Source organism: Cnephaeus nilssonii, assembly GCF_951640355.1.
Source record: "Cnephaeus nilssonii genome assembly, chromosome: 6".
Lineage (NCBI taxonomy): Eukaryota > Metazoa > Chordata > Mammalia > Chiroptera > Vespertilionidae > Cnephaeus > Cnephaeus nilssonii.
This window is the reverse complement of record NC_137077.1, coordinates 23,776,392-23,801,113: the sequence shown is the minus strand read 5'-3', so window position 1 is coordinate 23,801,113 and position 24,722 is coordinate 23,776,392. Positions and strand designations below refer to the sequence as shown.

At 43.1% G+C, this 24,722-nt stretch overlaps 1 protein-coding gene across 3 annotated transcripts in view; it reads left to right on the top strand.

The window, feature by feature from the left end:
* DUSP16 (dual specificity phosphatase 16) overlaps positions 1-24,722 on the top strand; it is a 96,372-nt gene that overhangs the window by 57,525 nt on the left and 14,125 nt on the right. For all 3 annotated transcript variants that reach the window (XM_079774783.1, XM_079774782.1, XM_079774784.1), the window contains 2 exons: positions 424-562; positions 20,469-20,632. In XM_079774783.1, the coding sequence (XP_079630909.1) occupies positions 424-562; positions 20,469-20,632 (303 nt within the window). The remainder of the gene's footprint in view (positions 1-423; positions 563-20,468; positions 20,633-24,722) is intronic.

Genomic DNA, 24,722 nt, shown 5'->3' with positions numbered 1-24,722 from the left:
TAGATAAAGCTATTTCTTTTCTTCAGGAATCAAAGTGAGTTCATGTTTTAATTTTATTAAATTGATTTCTTTGTTATATAGAAACCATTTTTAAATGTTTTTTTATTTCAAGGACTGTTAGGTTTATTTTGTTTTTATGCTTTACCCTTTTAGAGTGTTAAGAATTTAAAGCCAAGTAGTTTTTAGCACATCTACACAGAAATAGCATCAAGTTGCCTGTAAAAGTTGATTTTTACAAGCATTTAATCCATTTACCTGGTGTATGCTAGGTTTATCCAGTAAGTTGACTGTATCTCGTTGTTGTTTTTTTCCCCCCTCAAATTTTTAATTGAAAACAGGAAGTACTCATTTGCTTCACCACCAGCAGTTTTTGGGATTGTTTTTCTCCATGTCCTTCCTAACAGTCTCACATTTGCATTTTAGGTCGACATTGATTGCAGTCAGAAGGTTGTAGTTTACGATCAGAGCTCCCAGGATGTTGCATCTCTGTCTTCAGACTGTTTTCTCACTGTACTTCTGGGTAAACTGGAGAAGTGCTTCAGCTCTGTCCACCTGCTTGCAGGTAAGGCCTGAGGTAGAAATGAAAGGACTCGGAATCTCATTGAGCTCTGTGAGTAAGCAGTTTTTCACAGTGAGCTCAAAGTACAGTGGCTCGTCACCACTTAGAGGTTATGGTGGCCAATGATTTGTTTTATTGCTGTAACTATTCTATTGCTCAAATACTGTCATCCTTACACAGTGGCCAGTGAATTTTTGACTTAGTTCAAATGCCCCTTCACTTGGTATTTATTAACTAGAAGTGCCACATAGATAGCTCTGTGTGGCACATAGATCGCTCAACACCAGCTGCTTCCCATGATCTAGGAACACCAGGTGCTCTACATCTCAGCTCCTGCTCTGGTGTTAGTTGCCACCCCCTGTGGCAAGAACCAGATCAGTATTCTAGTGTCAAACTCTTATTAAACATTTATAGTTGAAGTAGAGTCCAGCGATCAGATCACAATTCTTGGACAATTGTGAACAATGAGGAAGGGAGAGGATGTATGTAGACTATTTCTTCTGATAATTAAGGGAAATATTTTAAAACTTATTTACTTGTTTTGTTTTTACAACTGAAAGGAAGTCTTGCAAATGGTAGGCAACCAGATGATTTTTACAAAGTACATGGGAAGACTAAATATTTCATATCTGCCCCAAAGGAAGGTGGTGTGGGAGTTCTGTCTTGTTGAATTCCAAAGCAGAATGTTCATCCTTTGCTTCCCCTGATAAAGCCCTTTCACACACTGGATCACAGAGCTGGGAATACAGTTTGACAATGCACAGTAACCTTTAACTCAAAGCTGTTGTGTCTGGCAGATTCTACCACAGTGATAGGCAAGAGTGCTTTTAAAAATGTGATCTAAAAACACAAGGTATTGATACTATCCTTTTCACACCTTTAGTCTTTTGTTGCAAGGAGGGTGAAGTGAACTTGATGTTATTGGCAATTTGTTGTTAGAAGTATAAACATTTCAGTTTTAAGAGAGTAAGGTTAATCAGTTGTTAGTGTGTGAACACTGTTAAACTCTGTGCAGGTTTAGATAAGATTTCTGTGTCTCCAGTTCTCTATTGGCCTTTGCTTCAGTTCCCAAAGAACAGGGCAGTTTCTTGTCTCTTTCAGATCAGCTATTGCCACACTTTTTGTTTATGCTATGATTCTGTCTGATCTCTCCGTTAGTATTCTTAAGTGAAGCCAGTTTTTCTTAGAATGTAGTTTTCAGAATTTTGTAACTGAGAATTATAGTACTAGGTTTTGGCTCTGGTTGATAGGCACATTCTTTTATTGGGAGTAAATATGACAACTGTTAGTAGAGTTCCACCAAACTAGGTTGGTGAGTCTGGGAACTCATTTCATGTTCTTGTGGCCACTGTGAGGGACTTTGCATTGGAATCTTGTGAATTGGAACAGTGAGACTGGATTCCCAAGCCTAAGCCTAAGACTTAGAACTCGGTTCTGCAATGAACTCTGCCTGTATTGGCCACACCTGCGGCTTTCCTCAGCCAGGACCTTAACCCCTGCCTGAACAATCATGTAATCCCTTTTTCTGAGCCCAGTCAGTATGCTAAACAAAATGATTAATTTGATAGTCATATTATACTATCCTGCATAAATCTTTAATTTTTATCTTTAAATCTTATTTAACTTTATATTGTTACTAGAGGCCCAGTGCACGAATTCATCACGGATGGGGTCCCTCGACCTGGCCAGAGATTGGGTGCGATCGGGGCCATCTCGCCCAATCCCTACTGGGGCTGGCTGGCCGGGGGGAGGGACTGCAGGAGGTTGGCCAACTGTGGGAAGTTGGCTGTGGGAGTGCACTGACCACCAGGGGCAGCTCCTGCATTGAGCATCTGCCCCCTGGTGGTCAGTGTATGTGATAGCTACTGGCCAGTCATCGGTCGTTTGGTCATAACGGTCGCTTAGGCTTTTATATAGAGAGATGTATCTTTTTCATTTGTTAGCTTAACTCCCCACTGGATTCTCTTTCAGTTGAGGACAATGTCTTGTTCATCTTGAGCTCCCCACAAGTTCTAGCACTTTTTAAAAAAAGTTTTGAGTATTTATTTTATATATATATATTGATTGATTGACTTCAGAGAGAAAGGGAGAGGGAGAGAGAGATAGAAACATCAATGATGAGAGAGAATCATTGATTGGCTGCCTTCTGCACTCCCACTACTGGGAATCAAGCCTGCAATCCAGCATGTGCCCTTGATCGGAATCTAACCAGGGACCCTTTAGTCTGTAGGCTGACACTCTATCCACTAAGTCAAACCAGCTAGGGCTCTAGCACTACTTAAGTTTTAAAAATTTTTTAAATTGATTTGAGAGAAATAGAAAGAAACATTGATTTGTTACTCTACTTGTTTATGCATTCATTGGTTGATTCTTGTATGTGCCCTGACTGGGGATTGGACCTGCAACTTTGGTGCATTGGGACGACGCTCTAACCAACTGAGCTTCCTGGTCAGGGCACTTCTTAAACTTTTAATAAATATTTGCTATATAAACTAGAGGCCTGGTGCAAGAATTCGTGTACCAGTGGGGTTCCTTGGCCTGGCCTGTGGGATTGGGCCAAAACCGGCTCTCGGACATCCCCTGAGGGGTCCTGGATTGCGAGAGAGTGCAGGCCAGGCCGAGGGACCCTACCAGTGCACAATTGGGGCCGGGGAGGGACGTGGGAGGTTGGCCAGCCAGGGAGGGACCATGGGAGGGCTCCAGGATGTGTCCGGCCTGTCTCGCTCAGTCCCAATTGGCCAAACCCCAGCAGCAAGCTAAGCTACCAGTTGGAGCATTTGCCCCCTGGTGGTCAGTGCACATCATAGCAACTGGTTGACTGGTGGACTGTCTGTCCCCTGGTGGTCAGTCAGTGCATGGCATAGCGAGTGGTTGGGCGGCCTTAGCATATCATTAGCATATTATGCTTTGATTGGTTGAATGGTCAACCAGTCGACTGGACACTTGGCACATTAAGCTTTTATTATATAGGATCAGCTTGCATATAGGTTTATACCATTTATATTTCATATGATTCATTTTATTAGTTTAGAATATAAATGATTATATTACATAGTAATGAAACTAAAAGTGGAGCAAAACTTGAGAATGTATTGAAATAATTTCCAAAGTGTATTTATTCAGATAGAGCAAGCATATTGCTGCTATGGGAAAAGTATCTGATATGAAAATGTTTCCATTTATGTAAGTAGATTTAAACATGATTTTAAGATTTAATAAAAATATTCTTGCAATTAAACAGTGCTAATTTAGGTGATCCTTAAATACTGAACTTTGGTGAGAGCTAACAGCTCTGAAACCACGCTACTCATAGGAAAATACAAGTTCTTGAATCCACTGAATTGAGAATGGTCTAAGTAAATTTATATATGTAAATGTCAACTGATTTTTCTGTTTAGCCATAAGTCTCCCACTTTTCCACTTAAAAATTTCAAAGTCAGTTATTAAATAAGCACTGTTAAAGATGTACATCCTCTCACAACCATCTTTAAAAATAAGACTTAAGAATTCGAATCAATAAAATGACAGAATGGGTATGACATAATATTTGTTTTACAAAAATGACTTTAGAACTAAGGATCCTATTGTGAGGATCATATTAGATAATGCATGTGAAATCTCTGTATCAATAGTCTTTTTTAAAAAAAACCTATTATGAGTTAGAAAACAAAATAGCTGCCAACATTGACTTATTGATAACTATTTTGGTCTTGTTAACCTTCAGAAAACTAGTTCCATTTAAAAAATAATTTTAGTTCCTGTCCTTTACTTATTTATCATATATCACTTTATTCTACTTGCCTTTGTTCTATTTCTAAGGGTACCAAGTTGAAAGTAAAAATAGAAGAAAAAAATGATTGAATTTGCTAACAGAGAAAAGAATAATGAATGGGTTATTTTAGTAAAAATAAAGATCAACCTATAGATGAAAAATACTATTCTATTATTTCTTTCTCTTTTCTTACTGTTATAACTCTGAGTAAAAGCAGAAGGGACCCACAACAGTTTTTTAAAATTCTACAGCACTTACTTCTACCCTGTGACGAGGCACAGGCTAACCCTACAGCAAAAAACCATAAATGAATCACAGACTTCAGCCCTTTCATTTACAAACGAGGAAAATAACCGAGCCCTTGGGGGACTCTCCCCAGCCCTCCCTGTCCTCACTGTGAGCCCAAGGCCCACATCCGCAGTAATTCCAGGGTCTTCTGGAAAGCATCAGGAGCCGACGGGGACCCAGTGTGCCCATTTCAGACCAGGCTTATCCTGAAAGGCTCTTTTTGTGGTGGCTCTCTCTCAGCCTCTGTGGATTTCCGAGTCATATTCTTCCCATTTTATGTAATGAGCAATATATAAAAATATCCTGTATACAGAAATTTTTAAAGCATTAAGTTATTTTAGCCAGAGGGGATCACCAAATGAAAGTCTGCCTACTCTGTTCTGTGCTGAAGTATAGCTCTGAATCATGACAGAAGATGCCATTTATTAAGCACTTACTATTAGGTACAGTGTTAGGTACAACGCTAAGGGCTTTTATAAACATTCCGTCTCTGAACACAGCTACAGTCTTAGATTAATGTTTGCTGTGGGTAAAGGCCAAATACACATTTATTTGTTTTGAGTTAGATTTGCTAGGGAAGTTAGGGCTAGGAGTGAATACATTTTTATTAAATGTGAGCTAGGAGTGAATAAAAATGTATTTACTCCTCGCTCTAAATTTTCTATTTAACAGGGATCTGGATTCAGTCAGCAGTTCTAGCTTTGCTTTAATGGAATCAATTACTATTCTTCCTGATGGAAATAGTGTAGAGCCTGATGGTTCTGGTTATAGATTTTGCAGTATGTGCTATTGTTACCATCGGCTCTGTGGTCTGGTGTGGCATTTCTTCTGTCCCTTCGTCTACGGAAGGGAAATCCTCAGTCAGCCCATTTCAAATCCTGGTGATAAAAGAGAGTGATATTAATGGAGTTCAGTAAAAGTACTGCAGTTATTCAGGAATGGGCAGTTCTCGTGTTTAAAAAGCCACAGTGACTGAGACCCACTGTAAACGGACTAAAAACAGGTGCTGTTTTGCCTACTGGTTGCCGTGTATTTGCTGGCTCTGCTCTGAGCTTCCGTTTGCATGAGGTTATCCAAATTGGATCATCTTTTCTCCCAATTGCTACCTGCCAGTGTGTGGTAAGCCAGTTTATGTCATTTCCCAGCTACCAGTGGCTGACATAATGCCTGAGGCTGTGTCTTTTTAAAAAATGGACTGCAGACCAGACTAAAGATAGTTCCTCAGTTCCTCATCCTGCTATTTTGCACAAGGCAAACAAAAGCACCCTCGATGACAGCGGGGACATCAGTCTTCCCTCGCCCCGGTCGTGTTAGTGTCATCTGTGTGCTCTGGAGCCACGCCAGGTCCAGACTGTTTCATTCAGCCTCTCAGTGTTGGATGGACACTCTTGTGGTTGGGCTGGGCTCTGGGGGGTGGGATACCAGAAAAGCAAAAGGCTTGCCTCTGTTTTGGGCACCTAGCGGTTAATTTGGGGAAACACACCTAAGTGGATGAAACAGAGAAGCATGTGATCATGTGCTAAACTGTATGATGTAGTGATAAGGGATGACTCCGCGTAGTCTGTGCAAGTTGGGGAAGATTTGGTTATGGCAGTGAAATTTTAATTGAACCTCGAAAGATGAGTGAGATTTGGGTGGGCAAGGTCCTTGACATTTTAGCTGAGGGGAGAAACATGATTAAAAATGTCAGGAATGAACATAGATTTTATGGGGCAGCAAGAACTAGAGTGGAATTTTTTGTGAAGGGGAGAAATAGGAATTGAGAGGAAATGAAATCAAATTACGCAAGCCTTTCAAAGCAGAAGGACCGATTTGTACCTTTTTTGGTGGGCATTGTGAGCCTTTGGGGATTGGGCTGCAACTCCTGTCACCTCTCAATCGCCACATCTTTCTTCTGACCTCTGCTCTTCTGCTACCAACTAAGTCAAGCCAATATCATCCCTCCCTCAAATGGATTCAGGAGCCTCTTCACTGGTCTTCTCACATCTTCTGTCTTGCCATCTTTCAATCCATTACTCATACTGTAGCCAAAATTTTATTTTTATTTTATATATATATATATATAAATAAGTTTTTGTTGATTTTAGAGAGAGCGGAAAGGGGAGGGAGTGAGAAACATTGATTGCATGCCCCCCACTGGGGATCCAGCCCCCAAACCCAGACATAGGCCCTGATCTCTCAGTGCATGTGACCTCTCAATGCATGGGATGATGCCCATCCGACTGAGCCACACAGGTCAGGGATTATTTTATATTTTTAATGTAATTCTGATTATATCACTCTTTAGTTTAATAAACATCAGTGCTCTTAGGATAAATTCTGAAATCCTTAACTGACTCACAAGACCCTACAGTGACTGGCTCCTGCCTAACTTCATCTCATGTTACTTTAAGCCCTCAGTTTGTTTTTTGTTTGTTTATTGTAGCTCTGCAGGCCTATCTCAGTGCTCCAAGCCTGCAGCATCAATCTCCCTGGGCCTCTCCCCCACCCACCTCTGTGTGTCCTGCTGGATTCATTGAGGTTGTCAAGCCTTCCCTAGCTACCAGGCAAAGTTGGTTTCCACTGTTACAAACACTCCTTTGGCTACCTACCATAATTAGTTAATTTTTCATCTAATTATTTGGTTAATGTGTATCCTACTAAACTGACAATTCCAGAGAGGGCTTCTGTCTTGGTTACCACTGTCCCCTTCACCCAGCACTCTGTACAGCTCATAGTAGGTGCTCATTAAATGTTTTTTGAACTTACGTGTGAACCCTGTGGACAGGTACAGTCAGCTTCCTTACTTCTCTATGAAGTCACCAGGGAAGTGTGCATCTGGACAAAGAGGACTGCTGATAGAAGTGGTCTTAGGGAGAGCCGGCTTTGGGGATTAGAAAGCTTTGAGCTTCACATAGAAGGCCTGAGAAGTGAGTTGTACGGTGATTCAGGGACAGTTTACTAGTTAGTCAATTTGATTCTTAAGAGTCATTCTCCAGAGACCAGACTCATATTTCTTTTTCCTCTTGACTCATAGCATTATCTCCTGATTGACAGTCTCATTGGGTTGTGCCCTGAGCTGGTCACTGTGGACATACCCAGCAGCCACTCCATCCTCATCTGGGGTGACCATGGAGGTGTTACTGGACTCTCTAGACTTAGGGGCATCAAAGAAAAACCTTCTCTCTCCACCTCTCACGTACAGTTCCCTGAGTGAGGCAGAAGCACATGGAGGGTGTGTGCGGAAAATGTTTTTCTTGCCCTGTGCTGCCTCTCACTCTGAGAGTCTCCTAGGGCATTGTGGTCTAGGAATAGGAAGCAGTTGCTGGGCCCCCACCCTTGCCCACATAGCTTTCGGCTTTGAATGGAATCAGGAAATCCTTTTGAACACCAAAAATATACAAGACTTATATCCATCAACAGCTATTCATTGTAACAAGGAAGGATTCAATAAACACTTATTGAATTCTAATTATGTGCCAAGCACTGTGCTTAAATGCTGAGGTGATTACAAACAAAGGAGTGTGAGATGTAATTCTTATCCCCATGAAATTCACAATGTATTATAGCTGGAGAAATAAGAGGTCATAGCACACACACGTAGATAATTCAAAAGACTAGGTCAGTAGTAATACTCATTGCCAGATGATTGTTATTCATTTTATACAAGTTCTAAGTTGGCAAGGCCATATCTAGATACACTCACTGGTCAGGGAAGATTTTTTAATTTTTTTACTTTTTATTATTTTTTTAATTAATTAATTAATTAATTAATTAATTTTTGTACCGTGTCATTGGGAGGGCACAGGCCTCCCAGACAGGAAAGATTTTTATTTTTTTAATTTTTATTTATTTATTTATTTAATAAATCTTTATTGTTTAGATTATTACAATTGTTTCTCCTTTTTTCCCCCCATATCTCCCCATCACCCGGTTCCCACCCCCACTCTGTCCTAACCTCCCCCCCGTTGTCCTTATCCATAGGTGTATGATTTTTGTCCAGTCTCTTCCCGTACCCCCCACACAGACACCCCTTTCCCCCTGAGAATTATCAGTCCACTCCCATCCTATGCCTCTGATTCTATTATGTTCACCAGTTTATTCTGTACCTCAGATTTTTAATTCACTTGATTTTTAGGATCACTTGTTGATAGATATGTATTTGTTGTTCATAATTTTTATCTTTACTTTTTTCCTCTTTTTCCTCTTTTTAAAGAATACCTTTCAGCATTTCATATAATACTGGTTTGGTGGTGATGAACTCCTTTAGCTTTTTCTTATCTGTGAAGCTCTTTATCTGCCCTTCAATTCTGAATGATAACTTTGCTGGGTAGAGTAGTCTTGGTTGTAGGTTCTTGCTATTCATCACTTTGAATATTTCTTGCCATTCCCGTCTGGCCTGCATAGTTTCTGTTGAGAAATCAGCTGACAGTCGTATGGGTGCTCCCTTGTAGGTAACTAACTGTTTTTCTCTTGCTGCTTGTAAGATTCTCTCTTTGTCTTTTGTCCTTGGCATTTTAATTATGATGTGTCTTGGTGTGGTCCTCTTTGGATTCCTCTTGTTTGGGGTTCTGTGCGCTTCCTGAACTTGTAAGTCTATTTCTTTCACCAGGTGGGGGAAGTTTTCTGTCATTATTTCTTCAAATAGGTTTTCAGTATCTTGCTCTCTCTCTTCTTCTGGCACCCCAAAAATTCGGATATTGGTACGCTTAAAGCCATCCCAGAGGCTCCTTACGCTATCCTCACACTTTTGGATTCTTCTTTCTTTTTGCCTCTCTGGTTGGGTGTTTTTTTCTTCCTCATATTCCAGATCTTTGGTTTGACTCTTCGGGTGCGGTGGTCTACTCTGTATATTCTTTATTTCAGACAGTGTATGCATAATTTCTGACTGGTCCTTTTCAATTTTTTTGGTATTCTCATTAAGGTCCTTGAAGGTCTCTTCAAGTTTCTCAGCGGTTTTTAGAAGATTCTTGAGTAACCTTATAAATGTGGTTCTGAACACTGTGTCATCCATTAGTTTGCTTTCCTCCATCTCTCCTACTCGTGACATACTTCGGTGTCTCCGCATTTTGGCTGCCTCCCTGTGTTGATGGAGTGGCTTTGTGTGGTCAGTGACCTATAGGGGCTGGTAGCTCAGCTTCCCCAATCACCCTAGGTGGTCGCTCTTGGTACACCCCTTTGTGGGCTGAGTGGAAAGTCTTGGTGTAGTTAAAAGCCTTGATTGCTGTTGGTACACTGGGAGGAATTGACCTCCAGGCCAATTGGCTGTGAGGGCCTGCTGTGTCTATAACGGAAGAATTGCTGTGCTGGAGACACAGTAGGGCTTTGGTGCTCACTGAGTCTGCCTCTTGAATGTGTCCCTTATGAGAGTGGTTGAAATCTGGTGTCATCCATCCCGAATACTAGATACCCTAGTGTCTGGATCTCCAATGGGGTGCAGGTCTGAGGCCTCCCAGCAGGAGCTACAGCAAGAGCTACAGTTTTCTCCTCTTTGCTTGGGCAGTTTTGGAGCAGTCTGACTGGAGCTGCAGTTAATTTGGTTGAGCTGCCACAGAACAGGCCATTTATATGTAAAAGCCGCTGTGTGGAGCCTGGGCGGGTTTGTATAATGTGCAGGGCGGGGTCTCAGGGCGGGGCGGGGCCTCAGGGGGTCACTAGGCTGGGGCGTGGCCAACGGCCATGGCTGCCTTCAGCCGTCTCTGCCTTTCCTCGTTTTCAAGTCCCTGCATCCCACGCTCCAGCGCAGCAAACCCTGATTGCTGGGCGCACCTCTGCAGAAAAGTCACTCTCACTCTCCGACCGTTGGCCGAGAGTCCAGCTTCTCCCTGTAGGCGTCTGGGTCCCCCGCGTGTCCCCAGAAACTGGAGTTCAGAGTGATCGGGAGTTTGTCTCCCTTCGGTTGAAGAAAAGCCGCGCGCCCAGTCGCCCGCCGCCGGCCCGCTTCGTGTGCGCCCCCTGTACCTCAGCTCTCCAGCGTTTGCGCTCCCTTCTCTTCTTAGTTGTAAATCTACCACTCAGCCAGCTTTCCCGTGGTTCTGGGTGATAGACGTTTTGTTTTTTAGTTGTATTTTTGAAATTGTTGTGCGAGGCGGCAGTTTAGTTGTTTAACTTTGCTGCCATCTTGGTTCCTCTCCCAGGGAAGATTTTTTAAATTTTTTTTTTTATTGATTTCAAGAGGAAAGGAGAAGGCAGGGTGGGTGTTGGGGATTGGGGGGAAGAGAAACATCAATGATGAGAGAGAATCATTGAGCAGCTTCTCTCTGTTATGTCACCAGAGAAAACCAGTCAGTGAACTTGGCTCACCTACTTGTTGATTTATTCAGCCAAGTGGTAGATTCTGGCCATATTCCTATTCCTTTTGGTTGGTTATTTTGGTTGCGTTTTTAGACCAATCTTTGTTTGAGGGCATTTATTAAAAGTCGTGTGTGTGTGTTTAAAGAGGAGGAATTTCTGGACATAGTTATGTATTGCCAATTTGAAATGTCAGTAAAATAGTAAAAATATCACTACATCTTCTGAGAACTTTACTAAATGACACTTTTGGATTTTGCCAATTGAATTATCTAGATAATGTTATCTTGAGGAAAAATAAGACCTAGATATTATGAATTACAAGAAATTATAAGTTGTATTATTTTAGTATTTAGTGATTGTTTTACAATAGTACTTTGAAAATGTTGGTTCATTTGTTATACAGTATATGTGATAATTGTGTTAATTCAAAATTAGATTAGATAGAATTTCTCATGCCCCAGGGGAGAGTTGTATAATTATTTATGGGACACATTTTAGGAGGTAGAGGCTACTTATTAGACTTTCTGGAGGGTCTTTACCGAAATGCATATCTGTTCACTTTCCTCTCGATTGGATAGAACGGTTGGGATGAGTTTAAGACTAATGGTTTATATCATTTGGGATTTTTCTCTTCAGAGCTGTTTATTGCTTCAGGGCTGCTCAGTGGAGAGTTGAGTAGATAGAACACAGATGGAGTGCTGCTGATGTTATTGAGAAAAGCAAGCCATCTCTCTACCCTTTTTGAAATTGTTGCTCAAACCCATATTGCCTGGCTTACCCAGACCAGTCTATATGCATTGAAATATTACAGTTAGATATTTTTGTTTGATTTCTTTGGGGGTATAAAATTATGTTGCCTTTATTTTTGTTTTCAATTTATTGAACTAGTTTCAACTCTCCATGTATACAGTCTGTGGGCCCTGGAAGAATTATAATCATACTTTAGTCTGTTTTTAAGTAGCTACAGGACAAAGTTGCCTGAATCATTCACTTCAAACTAAAGCAGAAAATAATTACTCTTAATAACAGTTACAACACTTTATTGTGAAATATGCATTTCAGCATTTCATTTTTTAATATTGGGGTTCTCTCCTTTGTACAGTAGCAAAGCAGCAGATTTTTATTTTCGGTATGGAGAGAACTATATTTTTCTCTACAGGTGCAGTGTATACTCCACTTAATTCCTCCATACATTCTAGAATCAGTAAATGAATGGGTTATATTTATGTCACAAAAAGGGGGTCTTTGTTTTTTAAAGGGTTAAATGACAGGAGAGCTGTATTTAAAAATTATGAAACTATATAAATTATGTGAACATTATTTAATATACAGAGATAAATTTGCATGTGACTTTTTAGAAAAATGTTTTTCATAATGTAGAGCTTTGTTGTAAATACTATTTTTGTATAGAGCCATGGAATCCATTTACAAAATGGGAGGGAGTTGCCTTTATTCTTCCTTCCCACTTTGGGCAGCTCTGATACCTATTTGCTTAAGTGGAGGAGTTGTTTCTCCCTGCAGGGAACCAACTCTAAAGCAATGGAATTAACTTTTATCTATAAAGGATAGAGGTCCATCACTAAGTTGTAGTAAAGTACTACTTTTGTTTATTATCTAAATATTCTTTCATTTTAAGAAGAACATTGTGATTTATAGCTGATTGCAAGGGTCAGAGGGAAGAGAAAATAATGACTAATTGGAATTGTTTAGTAGAGTTGTGATATGTATTTTATTTTACTTGGCAGGTTTTTTCCCTCTGAAAATTGAATGTTGCTCACATTGGCTTTTACAAAAAAAAATAATGGTATTTATGATTGGAATTGTGAAGGTGGTGCACTTAAAGGAAGGAGGGGTTTTTTTTGTTGTTGTTAAATTAGAGTGATAGATAAATTATGAATGCCTTAAAGCTATATGAAATACTTCCTCTGTCCAAAGTAATACATGTTTTTATTTATAAACTTGCATGATATTGGTTGGATTTGTGGAAGACTAACAAACGGAAATATGGGCCCAGCCACGGTGGGTCAGTGGTTGAGTGTCCATCTGTGAACCAGGAGGTCATAGGGTACTTGCCCAGGTTGCAGTCTCAATCCCCAGTAGGGGGCATGCAGGAGGCAGCCAATCAATGATTCAACATTATTGATGTTTCTATCACTCTCTCCATCTCCCTTCCCCTGGGGGGGGGGGATACACTCACATACACACACACACACACACGCGCGCGCGCACGCACGCACACGCACACAAGTAGCCCATCTCACGATATCGCATGCAGTAAGCCACACAGGAGCCAGGAGGGATCCGCGCCAGTTCCGCGGGAGGTGGGAGGGACCCACGCTGCTTCCGTGGGAGACAGGCCCGCCGTCTCCTCTCCGGGCCTGCGCTCGGCCATGGAAGCTGCAGGCCGGCCCTCCTGTCCCCCAGAGGCCATCTGTGGCCGGGTGTTGCTGTAGTGACAAAGCAAGCGTCCCGCCCCGGCTGCTCCGTGCCCGCTGCCCAGAGGCCCTCCATTGCTGTAGCAACGAAGCAAACATTCCGCCAGGCCGCTCACGCTGCCTGCTCTCAGTGGCAGCCCCCCCAGGACTGGGGGACTCTGGCAAGGTTGAGGGGACTGGGTGCCGCCATCTGGTGGCTATGGGCACCGCCATCTTTGTGACAGAGTGACAGTTAATTTGCATATTACCCTTTTATTAGGTAGATATCCTACCTAATAAAGGGTAATATGCAAATTGACCGCACCTTCGCTACGCCCAAGCCACGCCCACCAGCCAATCAGGGAGAGCATGCAAATAAACCCAACCAAGATGGCTACAGCCACAGAGAGCAAGGTTTCCCAGGCAACAGAGGAAGCCAAGCTTTCCACATGCCCTTGCCAGGCCTAAGCCTCCACTCAAGCTACAAAGTTTCAATTATAGAAGTTAAACAAATTCAAACAGAAATGACGGCAGCCACGGAGCTGGAGAGACCAGGCCAGGGTTGCCAGCGGCAATGGAGGAAGCAAAGCTTTCCGCACACCCTGGCCGGGCCCAGGCCTCCGCTTAAGGCTACAAAGTTTCAATTATAGAAGGTGAATTAACCCAAACAGAAATGGCTGCCGGCCATGGAGCATGCAGGAGGCTTGGCTCCGCTCCAGGCTACAAAGTTTCAATTGTAGAAGGTAAATAAATTCCAGATACCAGGGCCTCTGCTTGGGTCGCCAAGGGGCATGGCCGGCCTGCAAACCACCACAGGCCCCTTGCTCAGGCCGCCCCACTCCCCAAGGGAACCCCCCACCCTGATCTGGGACACCCTTCAGGGCAAACCAGCTGGCCCCCACTCCTGCACCAGGCCTCCATCCTATCTAATAAAAGAGTAATATGCAGATTGACCATCACTCCAACACACAATATGGCTTCCCCCATGTGGTCAAAGATCCTGCCCCCATGTGGACACAAGATGGCCATCGCAAGATGGCCAGCAGGGGAGGGCATTTGGGAGGCACCTGGCCTGCAAGGGAGGGTAGTTGGAGGCGATCAACCCTGTAGGGGTGGGCAGTTAGGGGTGACCGGGCCGGCAGAGGAGGGAAGTTGGGGGCAAACAGGCTGGCAGGGGAGCAGTTAGACATCAATCAGGCTGGCAGGGGAGTGGTTAGGGGGTGATCAGGCTGGCAGGCAGAAGCGGTTAGGGGCAATCAGGAAGGCAGGCAGGCGAGCAGTTGGGAGCCAGCAGTCCTGGATTGTGAGAGGGATGTCCGACTGCCGTTTAGGACCAATCCTACTGGAATCGGGCCTAAACAGGCAGTTGGACATCCCTCGAGGGGTCCCAGATTGGAGATGGTGCAGGCTGGGCTGAGGGACAACAACCCCCCCCCCCCCGTGCACGAATTTTGTGCACCGGGCCTCTAGTACACACACACACACACACACACACACACACACACACACATTTATACTAAAGAAATATGGATTTAAACATTGCAGTTTGTCTGCCTGTTCATCCAGATCTGTAGAGTTGAACATGTGTGCACATCTGTGTCAGGCCCCATCCCTGTTTCTCCACAGGCCAGGGAAAAATAATGGAGAATAGCAGCTGCAGCCATTCCTAGGTTCAGGTCTATCTTAGGGCACATGTATGGGTCATATGACTTTTTATTTTCTACATTCCCAGATGATAAACATCGTAAAATCTAGGGATAGGAACAATTTGGTAAGATTGGATGGCAAATCAAGTCCTTAAATAACTTTAAAAACTTCTAAAACTTGTTCAAGAAGCTTATCAGTGTTTCGGTACTGCTTTTCACAGTAAACAAAGAAGGATAATGAACTGATGTTATGTCTTCCTGTAATGTAACTCATGTGGAGTGTGTGGGACAGCCTGGAGCTATGACAGGGGTGGATAAGGTGACTCCTTATTGTGTCAGCCATTTGTAACAAAAAGTTTATATAAACGAGTTGGACTTTTCTTCTTATTAGATTTAGTTTGTAAGAGGAAGTGGGACATTTTAGACATATTTCTAAACTGAGTTGCTGATGAGGCCACAGATAGTTTTTCAAGGGTTTGGGGAAACCAGGCAGTGTCTCATCTGCTGTTAATTAATGAAATGAAACTGGGGTCACTAGAGTACAACGATGAATGAAAGGTCAGTGAATGGAAAAAGCTGTCAATGAAGGAGGATGTCAGCAGAGTGGAACCTTGTCCTAGATAAAGATCAGGGAAAATGTGCCCTTTGGCTGAGGTCGAGTTTTCTGCAAGTGACTTGGAGCTGTGGTTTGGGACATTTCAAGACGGACTGAACACTAAGTGAATGCTCTGTTAAATATTTTAAGGCTGTTGCAATTTGTGCTGGAGATTAGTTGAAAAGATTTGTAAAAAAGAGGATTCCTTTTGTTTTATAGTGTGTTTAACAATGTGTTATTGCTGTTTTGTTTGCCTTTAGGGTTTTGTTTGGGGTCCGACTACGGGTTTCTTTCTCTCATTTATTTCTGTTCTCTTAGAATTTTCTAAAGCCACACTCCCTTTTGAGGTCCACTGAAGTTAAAGTGATTAGGGTCACTGTACTCACCAATGGTGGAGCTGGGCCTGGACTCTCAGTTCATGAATGTTTCAGAAGTGTGTCCCCTCTGAAAGTTGTCCTTAGGGTGGCCCAAAGCCATCGAGATGTAGCTACAGCTTCACACCATGCTCTCAAACCAACCAGAGACTCAGTGTATGTTTCCGCTCTCTCTTGTGAAGTGCACTTAAGGCGTCTCTGGTGTTTCTGGTCATGTCAGACCTCCTTCTCCTAACCTCTGTCATTGGAGCTTTTGAACCACACAGCTTTGGGGAAACAAGCTCTTCCATCTGTTTGAGAGAGGCCCAGGCCATTTTTAGCCTGGTATTGAGACCTGGCAGGGCACGGCGTGTGCGGGGAGGACTCTGTGGATGTCAGCAAGACTGTCCCACACCCAAGAGAGGGCTGATCCATAGTATTTAGAGAATGATATAGCATAGTGATCAAGGGTACAGTCTTGAGCCAGACTGCTGGGGCTCGTGTCCTAGCTCTGCCAGCTAGTATCTGCTGTCTTTCTGAACCTTTTTAAAAATCTGTGAAAGGGGCATAATAATAGCACCTACCTCATAGGGTAGTTGTAAAGATTGAATAAATGCTTGTAAAGTGCTTAAAGCAATGCTTGTCACATAGTAAATGTCCGGTAATTCTCTGGTTACTTACATTAGTTATAAGTATGATTACTGACACATTTAAAATGGAATTCAAGCCAAGTTTCCTTGGATTGTCTGTTTTCTCTTTTCTCTGAGACCATTTATTAGAATATTATCTTGTTGGATTTAAATGAGAGATCATCCCATGAACTGTTTGGATCCAGAATAGAAAAAAAAAAAAGAAAGAAAACTGTTCTTTAGAGAAACACTAGAACCACAGAAGTTAATAGAAGTTAAAATTTAAACTCCTACAGTTAAGTTATAATCAAAACTAGAGGCCTGGTGCATGAATTCGTGCATGGGTGGGGTCACTCGGCTTGGCCGGCGATCGGGCTGATCAGGACCATCTCGCTGGGGGGAGGGACCATGGGAGGTTGGCTGGCCGGCCCCGATGGGGGCTGATGGGGGCCGGCTGGCGGGGGGGAGAGGCTGCGGGAGGTTGGCTGTGAGAGCACACTGACCACTAGGGGGCAGCTCCTGCATTGAGTGTCTGCCCCCTGGTGGTCATTGTGCGTGATAGCGACTGGTTGACCAGTTGTTCAGTCGCTTAGGCTTTTATATATATAGATAGTGCGTGTCAGTTATTTTGCTGGGTAGGTGTAAGCTAGGTAAAGAATGATGAGACTCTAATATTTGTTATAAGAACTACTTTGGGGTGGAGAACCTCATGTATTATGCAATTACGTTGAAGAGGAACAAAATTATAAATCCTAAACAGTGACACTCATATACATGCCAACATTGGCTGGCCCCTATTTTTGAGATTGTATGCAGGTTTTACTTGCAGGTGTAGGAATTCTAATTGACTTTATTTCATAGTTGCAGTGGCCCCAGTATAGTGTTTCCTTAAGTGTGAGTTCCATTAATATTCTATATATTTTAGGAGGGGAAATGAGTGGGGGAATTCCATGATCAAAAAAGTTTGGGAAACTATTTGAGTTCAATGAAATTAAACTAGTTTCTTTGGAGTTACTTTTTGGAGCCTTTGATATGCTAATGTGTGCTGTGACACTCCCAGGGACATGTGATATGCTGTATTTCTCTTACTTTTTGGACCAATATCTCGTCTGTCAACTTCCTGCAGGGCACCAGTGCTCTGGAGCACACTTTGGGAAATGTAACCTTAGAAGCACTGCTTTCTTTTTTCACCTTTCGTCTCTGGTGAATCCTAACAAGATGAAGCTAAACAATAAGCTGTAGACAAAGGTTGGAGGAAGGCCTCCTGGATACGAGGCTAGATCCTAAATGAATGATCACTATCCATACTAATAATAGAGGAATATGCAAATTGACCGGGACGCCATCACGTAACGACCAATCAGGACGGGTGTGGGGCCGCGGCAGAGAGCTCTCAGCATGCCTGCGCCGGGGGTCCAAAGGGCATGGAGAGGAAGGGAAAGCAGATAGGCAGTTAGGGGGATCAGGTTGGCAGTGGGGAGCAGTTAGGCAGTTAGGGCAATCAGGCCAGGAGGGGAGAGCAGTTAGGTGGATCAGGCCAGGAGGGGAGAGCAGTTAGGTGGATCAGGCCAGGAGGGGAGTGCAGCTAGGCAGTTAGGGGGATCAGACCAGGAGGGAAAAGCAGTTAGGGGGATCAGGCCAGGAGGGGAGAGCAGTTAGGGCCATCAGGCTGGCAGGGGAGCAGTTAGGGGCATCAGGCAGGCAGGCAGGTGAGCGGTTAGGAGCCAGTGGTTCCAGATTGCGAGAGGGATCCCGGATTGGAGAAGGTGCAGGCCAGGCCAAGGGACATCCCCCCTCTCCCGGTGCATGAATTTCATGCACCGGGCCTCTAGTATAGAAACAACCATTACTGATACCTGTGGAGTGCTTACTATGTGCCAAGCACAAAGCTACTTAGATGTATTAACTAAGTTAATGCTCTCAACAACTCTATAAGGTAGGTAACATCATTATCCCTACTTACAGATGAGGAGACTAATAGCCAGGGGGCTTAAATAACTTGCCCAAATCAGGCAACTAGAAAGGGGTGAAGCTAGAATGTGAACTTGGGTACAAGAGCCTGTGTTCTTACTTTTTCTGCTGCACGATCGTGGGCTTGTATGTGTGGTTTGTATGCTGTGTGCGGTGGTGGTGGTATTCCTGGATGAGAGAAGAGCATGAATGTGTGAAATAATGACTTTCATGTAGCTGGAGGTCATGGTGCAAATGGTAAGAAATGAAACTGTACAGGTACAGACCCCGAGGGCCTCATCTGTCACACAAAGGAATTTGGGATTTCTGTAGTGGAGCCACTTATTCTTTCCATCAGGTTACCTTAACAACTTTGGTAAGCAAACTGCTATGAGTAAAATAGTCCAGACAGTCGGGAGGGAGGCTAGGAATGCACACCCACTCTTACATTTTGCAGGGGGGCTAGTTGTCACTGATTTCCGCCATCCTAGCTGGCTGCCTTGTGGAACATATACCCAGCGCAGACAATAGACACAATTATGCTTGAGTTGCACATACTCCAGGGGATAATGAGGGATGGCACTCTCTCCCTCTCCCTGTACTTCTGCAGTTTTTGAGGGCATATTTTGTATGCCTTTTGGAAGTGGACTAAATGCTAATAGAATGTGACTCAAGAAAATGGATTTATGCATCTCATAAATATTTAATGGGATTTTAAGGTCTTAAGGCTTGATCAAAGAGGTAAAAGTGGGGCTTCCCTGTCTCCTAATAAGACTTAACATGGTATTTGTTTTCTAATGAAAAAGTGTTAAAATATACAAGTCTTTTCTATGATCCAAATATCTTTAGTTCCTGAGTTTGAACTTAATAGTGACAGTTTGGATAGCAAGAAACTTATCTGAAAATTTATCAGAATCTACGTGGTTCCTGGATTCGGATTTGGATAGTAAAGAATACATGAAGACCTTGTACATTCTTTCTTTCCCCAGAGGAGGCGAGAGCGCCTCCTATGGCTACATTTCTCTTCGTTAAGAAGTGGCAAGATTGTGACTTCACGAAGGTCATGGAGCAGATCATTATAAGAACAGGACTAGGGAAAAAAGGAATTCATCTGAGTTCGGGAATCTTGTCACGAGACCCCCCTGTACCCTAACCAGTTAGGGTCTGTCAGCACTTCGTTATAGTGCTCAGCGAAATGAACAGGAGCCCTCAGGAATCAGTGGTAACCATGGGAACCTTGACTAAGCACTCAGGGAATCCCAAGGGCTTGACATAGACTGTATTTGTAAGGGTAGAGCTGAGTATGTTTCTGATACCTTTGCAATAAAAAAACTGTACAGTAGAAAGATTTAAACTTAATTCCAGAAAGAATTTTTAACTTGATTAGTTAAATTTTGAAGAAATGTCATATGGCCCCAGTTCACATTTTTTATATCCCCTTTTTGTTTCTGTGAATAATGGCCTTGCCTTGGTTACTTGCTACTTTCCTTAAATACTCTTTACATTGCACAAAAAGCATTTGCACGGGGATGGGGAGTGGGGAGCAAATGTTGCCGGATATGTGCAAGTGGAGAGCGTGAGGAAGAGAAGAGGCATCCTAAGTGCCTTCGAGGCTTGCGCATGCCTGCTGTGGCCCCACAAGCTGAGACGTGGTGCTGGATGGTGTGTCAGACCTAGCAGTCAGCGTGCAGACTGGGATAGGTGTGAGTGTTTCCATTTGCATCGATGGGATTTAATTTTTCTTTCTTTTTTAAAAATTTACTTGTTTATAAATTACATACATTGACTATTTTACTTACATATTATGAAAGTTACAAAACAAAAGATTTGAAGTCAGAAATGACAAGATAAAAATAGACACATTTTTCCTAATATTTTCTCCTTTTTTATTTTTTAATTACAGTTTACATTCAGTATTACTTTGTATTAGTTTCAGTTGTACAGCATTTGATTTTGTGCATGGCATAATTTTATACTGTTTATCCTTAGGTGGGTTTGCTGAGTTCTCCCGTTGTTTCCCTGGCCTCTGTGAAGGAAAATCCACTCTAGTTCCTACCTGCATTTCTCAGCCCTGCTTACCGGTTGCCAACATTGGGCCAACCAGAATTCTTCCCAATCTTTATCTTGGCTGCCAGCGAGATGTCCTCAACAAGGTGGGTGCTTTGAAAATGTCCTTCCTTGCAGAGTTTATTGTTAGCAGCTGGAGAAACAGCGATGGCCCATTCGCTGCGGTGTCAGACACACCTGGCTTCCAGGAAGGAAGTACACCCTTCTCAGGGTGACGCCTGGCGAGCGCTCACGTCATCTTTTGGAGTGCTGTTTTGTTCGATGTTCACGATTGCCATAGGAAACCCAAACTGTTGTCTTATTTGTTTCTTCCTCATAGGTCAAAGAGACCTGGAGCAGGACAGGATTTTTCAGAAGTTTAGCCTTATTTTCTTAATGTATTCATTTTTCTTTTTTAACAATTGGACACATTCAGGAAGGCTAGTACTTCCTAAAGTCACATTCAGAAATGTGTGTACTTACTGCAGCACACTAGAAAGGGACTCGGGGTGGGCTTGGGTGAGGGAAGGACATCATGGTGATCCCTGGCTGGAAGGGCAGGGATGTGGTAAAGCGATGGCAAGGACAGGGAGAAGGGGGCACTGCGGGCCGCACTGTCTGATGCTCATTGGAGCAGTTTGGTTGAGAAAGCAGAGGGAACCGCATGGTTTCTTGCTGGAAAGGACGTGGGCTGTACTGAACAAGGAGTGCCCAACCGAGGAACCACGTTGTTGAGGCTGTTGTATATAATGCTACAAGCATAACAGTAGTAGAAAATGGGTCTGCTCCACAGCTTACATCCTCTGAACCAGCAGTGGAAGAACACCGTGCTCTAAGGGCCCAGAAAAGTGGTTTTTCTCTAAAACCTCTCATTTACATCACCTCTGGGTGAAAAAGCAAAGATATTCATTCAGCTGTTGGCGATTTTCAAGTGCTGCTTTGCTATATGAAGGCAGAACCTTAACGTTTCCTCCTTGAGGAACCGAAAAAATCGGGCCGCCTGTAAAAGCAGCGTCCACATTGGCTTGCATTAGCAAGGGGAAAGCCAGGCTTTCCAGGAGGAAAAGTACCGTCATTGGGCAGCCAGGAGGCGTTCCGTTTTTGTTTTTTCCTTTTCTTATTCTCAAAACTCCTGCCTCTTTAAAATTTTACCTCGACACTGTTGTTACTCTGTCAGCTCTGACTGTGAGATCTGCCTGTTTGAAATTTGATAGTTGATGCTTGTACTGAGCCTTTCTGGTGAGGTCACAGTGCCTTTGAGCATGTGATGCTTATTAATTCTCTTTTAGAGATAAGCAAACTATGTCACAGAAAGCAAAATTAATTTCCTAAAGTCACATGCCTCCCTAGGGCAAAATAGGAGATGCTTTATTTAAAATCTCAGATCAGAAAATAAATGAATATAAAATTTCTAGTTAGGGACCCTGTCCACAATTACCCCGGTGAAATGCAACCAATCAACCAGCAGGTAATTTCACAAATCATTGTGTTACAGATCATTTTCGTTATCTTTGACCCTAGATTAAATGTCACATTGTTTTTCTACATCCCTTTTCTGGGTTTAACAAATGAGTTAGTTAACAACTACGTGAGTGCCCCCAACGTGAGAACAGTTAAACTGTAGTAGAGGACAGGGCAACAGTTTCCTCATTTTCACTGGCTTCTACATGTGTACTAAAGTAGATCCATTGAGAGGAAGTGGTCATAGGAAGTTCCTGGGTGAAACAGTTGGGGCAGGGAGCATGGAATACCGTCAGAAAGCTGCTTTATTAAAACACGTGACTAGGGAGTGGTGAGAAGGAAGAATGCACTGGTAGGCTGGCCCGCTTTGAAAGTGGTGCATAGAGGTTTGTATCTAACTTCCCGGTTCATTGTTGAGAAGAGTCTTGGTGCCGAAGGGGATTTCAGAGATCATGTAGTCATCCTCCTCCATTCGATAAATGAGGAAGTTGATATTCCACAAATGTCAAATGAATTCCCTATGATGAGTTTTAGAACCAGATTGGCCTCTGATCTTCCTTCTCAACTCTCTGATTTAAACTTTCCAGGAGAAATAATATGCTTCTTGAAGTTCTTCAAAGATAAAGATTTTATAATCTTTACTAATAGTACATTCCTTTTGATTTTAGAAACCAAAGTCTTTTAAAATCAGCACCCGTAAGGCCACTAATTTTATCAGTCTTTTTTTTTTTTTTTAAAGTGACATGGTTTTTAAAAAACCATGTCACAGAAATTTTGTTGGGAGGGTTATTTACCATTTAAAATGCTAGGCTCTTTATATAATTGTGCTTAATCCCCCTAATAGCATTAGGAGGTAGGTAGGCCTTGTACCCAAGATTTTGTGGCTAGGGAGTCATTGGCTTTAAAGCTGGTCAGTGGCAGAGATCAAATTCAAACCCAAGCTACTCTGGCTTTAAGTCCTGTGTTTATAGAACATCAGAAGTACCCATCTTCTGGAAAATGGAACTTTCCTTAATAGGCTGCTACGAAGGACTGACAAATCTTAACAGTTTATTGAATCACAACTGAGATTCTCTTTCTCTGCTTTTTCCATATATTTTATACCAGCATTGCCCAAGAGAAGTGTGATGCAAGACACATACATAACTTAAGAATTTCCAATAGCTTTATTAAAAAAGTAAAAGGAAGCAGGTGAAGTTAATTTTAAACATTTTATTTATCACAACATATTTAGAATATTATTTTAACGTGTAATCAATATAGGAGTTACTGAAATGCTTTATATATGTTGTACTAAGTCTATAAAATCAAGTGCGTATTTTATAGTTAGTTACTGCACATCTCAGTGTGGACGCGCCACATTTCAGGTCTCAGTAGCCACATGTGGTTTGTGGCTGCCCTACTGGCCTGTGCAGGCCAGTGCTCTCAGCGTGTATTAATTTTTACTTAAGTCTCAAAGACATGGCTCTTGTGTAGAAGGCCATAAGAAGTCATTGGTAGCAAAAAGAATACTTTTATTTTCCTTTTTCCCTCACAACTGTACTTTTGTTTCTTACAGTATGTTCTTTATCCTCTAGTCTTTGTACTAGAGTTGGACCAGGAATAGCTTATTGTATTGAAAGTAGTTTGCTGATGCCCACTCAGAACTGAGTGGGATTTGAGCAAGAATCTCTAGTTACTATGTAAAAGACAGAAGTTCTTGATCACGTCTCTCCCTTATCACTGAAAATTTCAAATAGAGACGTTTGCTTCTCACTTAACTACATAACGTGTGTGACGGAATTGCCTATTTCGAGTCGTTACTAAACCAGAGCTGGGCCTGTAGTGAGCCCTTCGGCCTCTTCACGGAGCAGCTCTTCTGTCCCCTCTCCTGTTCTGAGCAGTGTGCTGCCAGCGTTCTTTGTGCAGCTTCTGCTTTCGTCCTTCACCAAGCAAAACGGGGGTGCTATGCTACCTTACTGTTCTGCCCGCCACAAGGACTCCTGCTACTTTCTCTCTTGTTCTCTTACTAGTATAAGGGTTAGGCCAGTGATCAGCAAACTCATGAGTCAACAGAGCGGCAAACTGCGGCTCGCGAGCCGCATGTGGCTCACGAGCCGCAGTTTGCCGACCACTGGGTGAGGCAATACCCCAGACAGTATAGCCAGATGCTGCTTTCAGGTTTCCGTATGACATAGGAAGACAAAGGTCATTAAAATTTTCGGTAAATACACAGCATTTATTCAGTGTCTACTATGTGTAGAACACCATAGTGTGCAAATTCCTTAGATAAGACCTGTGTGGCAGACTCCGGAGTCCCACAGTCCTTTCAGCCCAGCCAGGGGGCGGCAGGCACATGGTGAGGCCAGACCCGCTCTCAGCCCCCAGGCTCAGGTAACCAGGGCCGGCCGAGGCTTGCGCTGCCAGCAGTGGCAGCAGCAGAGGTGTGATGGGGGCGTCGCCTTCCCCTGATCACTGGGTTGCCTCCCAACCCTGAGGGCTCCCGAACTGTGAGAGGGGGCAGGCCGGGCTGAGGGACCCCCCCACTCCAGTGCATGAATTTTCATGCACTGGGCCTCTATTATGCATATAAGAATGATCAGGGGAGCAAGCAGGTTAGTGAATAGTTATGTGAAACTTCAGCAAAACTTGAGCTGACTTTAGAGAAGCACTGACATCTCCACCTGATGCCCTCAGCAGGGGACCGCCTGGTTGGCTCCTGGCTGCCACACATCTACTTCCACCACTGCTCCTAAG